Genomic DNA, 7,888 nt, shown 5'->3' on the forward strand with positions numbered 1-7,888 from the left:
TCAGATGGAACTGTCGTGGCGCGGCAGGCGCTTCTAGGCTCTCGGTCTCTTGCAGACATGATGGCCATCGAGAAAAGCCCTTTCGCTCGCCACACAACGGCACAGAAAATAACTTTCTCTAGTACTCGTTGCAAGTAACCATTTGCAATTGGCCTGAGCGTCACATACGCAACTGCCACTCTTACTTGAATCGTTACGGTCAACTTCGAAAACATGAGTCATGTCGGCGACGTAAGTGAACTGTAGATTGGATTCATTTATCAACTATACTCTGTATAAACAAACTGAAATACACTTTCACGTTCAATACGCTATTGTAAGTTTTTAGTCTCGCACATATTGTCACAACATTAAATTAAAAATTAGTCCCATCCCTGGTTCTAGGCTACATTTTATGTAGGTCACCCCTGGTTGTAACGTAAACATAGTAACTGAAAGTCCCCTTCCAAATATTCCCAGTCGGGACTCTCATTCTCCCGACACGATTATACCTGATTAGTCCCAGCCTCTACTTATGTTACTACCAGAATATCCTGTTCTCCCTAGAGAAAAAGAAATAGTTAAGAAATGGCCAGTTGCAAGTAGGACTGGTCGACTGAAGGTTCCCTACAAACTTAGTTATACAGGGTGTTACAAAAAGGTACGGCCAAACTTTCAGGAAACATTCCTCATACACAAAGAAAGAAAATATGTTATGTGGACATGTGTCCGGAAACGCTTACTTTCCATGTTAGAGCTCATTTTATTATTTCTCTTCAAGTCACATTAGTCATGGAATGGAAACACACAGCAACAGAACGTACCAGCGTGACTTCAAACACTTTGTTACAGGAAATGTTCAAAATGACCTCCTTTAGCGAGGATACATGCATCCACCCTCCGTCGCATGGAATCCCTGATGCGCTGATGCAGCCCTGGAGAATGGCGTATTGTATCACAGCCGTCCACAACACGGGCACGAAGAGTCTCTACATTTGGTACCGGGGTTGCGTAGACAAGAGCTTTCAAATGAACCGATAAATGGAAGTCTAGAGGGTTGAGGTTAGGAGAGCGTGGAGGCCACGGAATTGGTTCGCCTCTACCAATCCATCGGTCACCGAATCTGATGTTGAGAAGCGTACGAACACTTCGACTGAAATGCGCAGGAGCTCCATCGTGCATGAACCACATGTTGTGTCGAACTTGTAAAGGCACATGTTCTAGCAGCACAGGAAGAGTATCCCGTATGAAATCATGGTAACTTGCTTCATTGAGCGTAGGTGGAAGAACATACTGACGAAACTAAAATGAGTTCTGACATGGAAATTAAGCGTTTCCCGACACATGTCCACATAACATCTTTTCTTTATTTGTGTGTGAGGAATGTTTCCTGAAAGTTTGGCCGTACCTTTTTGTAACACCCTGTGTATATAAGCATTTCATCCGTTCCAGGAATCGTGGATCTCTATGATTTTTGCGTGTTTCCGACTTTGATACTGACACGATGTCTGTCCCAGAGATTCCAAGATTTACAAGTATGTTTTAATTTCGAGTTTGAAGTTGGATAACAAATGGAAAGAAAATATTTTCTGTGCGACGTAATTACAAATTAACAATTTTCTGATGCTTTTCGATTACTTGTACTGTGAAACCTTTACTCCTGCCAAACTTCATGATTCTGCAGATACTCGCAGTTTTTAATTACTGATTTCTCGAGTCACAGTGCGTAACTGGGCGTAACGTGGCAGAGCGATATGAGGTGGAACGAGCATTTGAAAGCTGTGGTAGGCAAGGTGAGTGGTCGACCTCGGTTTATTGAGAGAATTTTAGGAAAGAGTGGTTCACCTGTAAAGGAAACCGCATATAGGACGCTGGTGGACCTATTGTTAAGTACTCTTCGAGTGTTTGTGATCTGAACCAGGTCGGATTGAAAGAAGACATCGAAGCAGTTCAGAGAAGAGCTGCTAGATTTGCTACCTGTAGGTTCGAGCAAAAGGTAAGTGTTACTGGGATGCTTTGGGAACTCAGATGCGATTCCCTGGAGGGAAGGAGCCGTTCTTTTCGGGAAACACTGTTGAGAAAATTTAGAGAACCGGCATTTGGACGCTGACTGCCAGAGGATTCTGCTGCAGCCAACACACCTCGTGCGTAAGGAACACGAAGAGTAGATACGAGGAATTAGGGCTCATACGGAAGCGTATAGAGAATCTTTTTTCCCTAGCTCTATTTGCGAGTGGAACAGGAGGGGAAACGGCAAGTAGTGGTACAGGGTTCCCTTCGCCATGCAGCTTACAATGGATTGCGAAGTTTCTATGTAGAAGTAGATGTAGATCAAAGTATGTGACGTAAGTGGCCGTATCTTTTGATTGCACTGACTTAGAAGCTAACATTTATTACACCGCCGAGGGAAGACAGATCTTAGTGTGTGATATAAGTATTAACTTGATCCATCTACCCATTCCTGAGAAAAAGGTTTTGAACAGTCGTATGGGCAGACAGACAGACGGACAACAAAATGATCCTGTAGGGGTTCCATTTTTACCGTCTGAGGTACGTAACCCTAACTATAAAAAATCTCCAGTGAGTGCAAATTTTATAAACTGGCATGAAAAGGACCATGATGGTGGTAATTTAAATGAATATACGTAATAACCCATCTTCAGCCACAAACTACGATGAATTAGTAAACTCAATTTCACAGCCTATATTATTCATTAATTTTTCCCTTCTGCTGCGTACTTCACAATTTTGGATGAAACACTATATTGCTAAATTGATTAGTGCTTCTAGTCTCTGATAAGCCAACACATTATATCCAGCTGGTTAATAACGTGTCGGTCCACCTTTGATACGCTACACAACAGCGATTCTATGTGGCATGGAGTCGCCAATTCCTGAGTATTTTTACGGAGCTATGTAGTACCAGATGTCTACGTATATCTCACTGCAGTTCTCGTAAATTACGAGCTGAGGGGGGGGGGGGGCGGGTCGAATAGGCGCCCGATAACATCTCAGAAGTCTTCAGACCGGGTGAGTTTGCTGGTCAAGACATGAGAGTGAGTTCCCTGTCACCGTCCTCAGACCACTATAACACGAATCTAGCCTTGCAGCGTGGACATTTATCCTATTGGAAGGTGCCATCGTCGCCATGGAAGACTTCATGCATGAAGGGGTGAAGGTGGTCCACAGTCACGTGCACTAGTCTGCAGTTGCCATAATACCACTGCCTGCGTCAGTGGCGTGGTGCCTGTTTTGAGCAGCCGTTCACCTGGGTAACTGGTTTTCGGGCACAATCACCGACCTGATGTAACAAAACCAGGTCACATGTTACCACTCTCCAGTCTCTATGATCTTGTCTTAACTGATGATATCTATGTGTCAAAGTGGGAACATCGTCTGCTGCGGAGCCCCATATGTAGCAATCTGAGCTGAACTGAGTGCTCCGGCACCTGCATTGCACTCAGTCGTCGGCATCTGCTTACAGATCATCGTCTCTCCTGCCTTACAGAACTGTCAAGCCTCCGACCTCCAGATTTTGTGTTGCGTACCTCGAGCACCTAGTCACCAATCGTGGTGTCACGGTCCAACGACTGCCATAGACGCTCGCGGTAGTTTCACGCGAACAACGGATTATCTTCGTCTTTTCCAAGATGCTCGTACCTATGTGCTGGACCATAAGAAAGTCGCTACGTTATAAGTCAGTGGCTTTTCCGATTTGCGGACCGTATTTTCGCTGGAATGATTCTGCGTTTGTCTCTGCACCACTTATACGGGTTGAACCAGGACAAGTGGTCAATATACGGGGGTATAACAGGAACTATTATTCGAAGCCAAAAAGTCTGGTAAACATTGGCTCTAAAATGGATATCTCCAGAGCTTTCAGCAGTTCATTTCGATACTGTAAACCCTTTCTCTTCTACTGAAAGCTCTCTGCTTTCCATATGTTGCTACGGGGTGGTATGAAATAAGACAGGAGAAAACTGTGTAGTAAACATGGGCTCTGAAATGCTTGACTTAAGAGCTATGAACACTTGGTCAGTAGAAGTGACGTGTTTCACAATATCTAAGATGAACAATTGCTCATAGATCTTTAGACGTGTACCTTTGAGCTTCTTGTTTACTATACTTTTTGCTACTAATGATCGATCCTGTTACATCCCTCAATATCGTCCACTCCTCCTGGGGCACCCTTTGTACCTACCTTACTGCGCAACAAACTATTTTACACCCACACCAAAAACGTTTTGCATCAACCCGGTTGCCAGAACTCCTGAACACAAACTTTGACTGTGGATATTGTATCACAGACACAGCCCCCTTTGACTGTTCTGAGACGTCACTAAACTCGCTCAAAGATGTAAACAACCATGGACGACCAGCGCCTATTAGACGGAAAGGATCCGACAGCCGATCAGTTCCAGTCATTCCACCAGGAAGGAGGTACGTGTTGTCTATAGTTCAACCGTGCCTAGAAGGTCAATACCGCGGTTCGATCGCGTCCGCATTGTTACTTTGTGTCAGGAAGGGCTCTCAACAAGGGAAGTTTCCAGGCGCCTCGGAGTGAACCAAAGCGATGTTGTTCGGACATGGAGCAGATACAGAGAGACAGGAACTGTCGATGACCTAACTTACTCAGTCCGCCCAAGGGCTACTACTGCAGTGGATGACCGCTACCTACGGATTATGGCTCGGAGGAACCTTCACAGCAAAGCCACCATGTTGAATAACGCCTTTCGTGCAGTCACAGGACGTCGTGTTACGACTCAAACTGTGCGCAACACGCTGCATGATGAGCAACTTCACTCCCGACGTCCATGGCGAGGTCAATCTTTGCAACCACAATAACATGGAGAGCGGTACATATGGACCCAGTAACATGTCGAATGGACCGCTCAGGATTGCCATCAAGTTCTCTTCACCGATGAGTGTCGCATATGATCAGAAAATCGTCGGAGACGTCTTTGGAGGCAACCTGGTCGGCCTGAATGCCTTAGACATACTTTTATGGACGACGTGACCCACCAACCACTCTGAGGGATCTACGCCGCATCACCATTGAGGAGTGGAACAATCTGGACCAACAGTGCCTTGATGAACTTGTGGATAGTATGCAACGAAGAATACAGGTACGGATCAATGCAAGAGGACGTACTACTGGCTATTACAGATACAGGTGTGTACAGCAGTCTGGACCACCACCTCTGAAGGTCTCGCTGTATGGTGGTACAACACGCAATATGTGGTTTTCATGAGGAATATAAAGGTCGGAAATGATGTTTATGTTGATATCTATTCCGATTTTCTATACAGGTTCTGGAACTCTCGGAACCCAGGTGATGTGTTTTCATAAACAATTTTACCAGCTGTTAGCGGAATACTACTTAACATCATTACCGTGTAACGCATCCATTGTCGCGGTGGGCTGCGGTTAACATGTTTTCCATCTCCAGCGTTTAAGCCTTAACGGACAACAGTTTGTTCCCTGTAAGTTTACAAATTTAAATGTAGCTACAATCAGCATCTCCATATGCAGCTATCTTTAGTTCGTTGCGATCAAATGTTTACAACGTGTAGCGCCATTAAAGGTTGCGAGGTTACTGTGTTGTATTACAGTATTTTCTGTGTTCCAGCGGGTGTTTGACGTTTGCACACTGCTAATAAATTCTTCCGTCCATAACAGAAACTTATTTTTATACTAACATTCTTTGTCCTTTTTGTTAACACTATATGTAATAAACTATACGAAAGGATGTGAAGAAGCTGAGCCAAAGCATCTGTCGATGGACCCACAAGATTCGAAATGTCATACTGCATAGTACAAAGTTATTCTGATACTGAAGCGAGACGTTGCACATACATACAGTTTTGCTGACGTAAAGTACTGAAAGGCATTACGGGAACTGCATGTCGAATGAAACAAAGAGTTTACACCCACGATGCGGTTCGAAAGTTTAAAGCTCCATCATGAGGTGGATTTATATGTGTTCGTACGACATGTTGTGTTACGATTTTGGGATAATTTTTGGCTCTGTCTACAGTGGTCACAGGTTCCTTTCTCCATCGTAACACATCACATGTAAAATGAGTTTTAAACCTACGAAACACGTCGTGGATATAAATAAACAGTGACTGGTAACAGTAAACTTGATGTTTCATTCGATGTCAATAACAGTCAGGGTAAATCCTAACCCAAAATGTTCGCATTTAAAGTGAAACTGCATGTTTGGAGCTGAGCAGTGTTTGAATTTGCGGCAAGAAGATTAACAGATATTAGAAGATAGAAGTGAGCGTAAAGTGCTCGGCAGGTTTCAAGACACTACTAACAAAAATAGGCAGACATCGCATGGCTACATTCCTTGTACGGGAAATTGTTTTTCACGCTATATCTGCTCTGATTGATGTGCAGAGTCATTTCAACAAATTTCTTATTTCTTTGTGAATAGAGGAGATGGCACCAATTAATCTTACCGAAGCGTTGCTATTCGTCGACCAGATTGCTCGGCTGTTATCACGAGGAGCCCATCAGCAAATGGAATGTGTTTCACGAAAGATGGACAAGTGCGAACACGACCCGCTTTGTGAGTGTTGTGCACAGACTTCATTATGTAGATTCTGTAGGTTCTGATGAGTGAATTTGTATCAAAATGTGCGACATAAATGAGCCTATCTTTTTACTGCATAAACCTAGCAGTTTAAATGCTCTACACCACCAAGGAACTGTAGACCTTAGCATTTGACATAAATTTCAAATTCATACCTATACTCGTTCCTGCGAAAAATGGTTCTAAGCAGACGGACAGACAAATAAAGTGTTGGTAACATAAGGATTCCGTTTATATCGATAGATATACAGAACCTTAAAAAAGAAAGAAAAAGTTTTGGGCGACTGTATGTCATGTTTGCGTATGACAATAAGAGGTACTATAGCCACACAAGCACAATAATCACATAGTAAGAGACAAAGGGTAAGAGATAAAGGTGAAGCTGCCACTTACCGTGTTGTTTATGTCCTCCATGAAGTCCATTATTTCACAGTACTCATGGGAGTCATTGATGGACTTCACTTTCAGGAAGTAGCCTTTAGGTAAGCGGCCCTCTGAAACGAAAATAAAATAGATCACTTCTTTACCAGTGCTGTACAACTAGATTATTTTAAATCTAACTCAGTACAGGGACTAGAATCACTTGCTGTTCCTCCAGGTGTGTCGCTAGACAGTGTACCACGGGCCGACTTATTAACTGTTCAGTGCTGCATATGAGTCACTGAGGGTGCTGGCAGCCCCGTACCCATAGAGAGAGGATTATAGTGTTTTGTCTTTTCTGTCAAGAAGGACATCTACATTGGAATAACATACAGGTGAGTCGTTCAGAGTATTAGTGTGTCTCCATTTGGGATTGTACGGCACAGTTCCGCTGATATAAACGAATTTCAGACAATTTTTTCTCATTTGTTCACAGCAATGCTCAGCGTGCAATAGTGTATCCTTTAACTCTGGAATGTTAATACAGCAAGGTAGACTGCTGATGACTACGGCAGCAGCACTACGGAGGCGATGTTCAACAAGTGTCAAAGTGGCCTCAGGTGTACTACAAGTTCGGATATGCAAATGATAAGCGTATTAGTGCGGCCACTCTAAGTAGGTATGATTAACGACATTAACATTATGTTCATGGGGAAAGATTACACGAAGGGTATCTTATTCAGAAATCAAATTTGAATGTTGTTTGTGAGAAAATCATGTTTTGCACCGTCAAAGAAGAAGAAATGTTTACTCGTACATGTTGAATTCGACATTGGCAGGATCGTGGCCAATCGATACTGTGGTTTATTGTCCTACAGTACCGCTGATTCGGATCCAGCGACTGACATGCTTAACTGGACTGAATCAGGACGGCAGTAGTGAATGTC

General features: G+C 43.5%; 1 protein-coding gene across 1 annotated transcript in view; it reads right to left on the minus strand.

Moving 5' to 3' along the window:
- LOC126252171 (uncharacterized) overlaps window positions 1-7,270 on the minus strand; it is a 306,249-nt gene extending 298,979 nt beyond the window's left edge. Inside the window, exons 1-2 of the mRNA XM_049953039.1 lie at window positions 7,267-7,270; window positions 6,975-7,075 (exon numbers count right to left, since the gene is read on the minus strand). Coding sequence (XP_049808996.1) covers window positions 6,975-7,075; window positions 7,267-7,270 — 105 coding nt within the window. The remainder of the gene's footprint in view (window positions 1-6,974; window positions 7,076-7,266) is intronic.
- Between the last annotated feature and the right edge of the window lie 618 nt (window positions 7,271-7,888).

The sequence above is a fragment of the Schistocerca nitens genome, chromosome 4, assembly GCF_023898315.1.
Source record: "Schistocerca nitens isolate TAMUIC-IGC-003100 chromosome 4, iqSchNite1.1, whole genome shotgun sequence".
NCBI lineage: Eukaryota > Metazoa > Arthropoda > Insecta > Orthoptera > Acrididae > Schistocerca > Schistocerca nitens.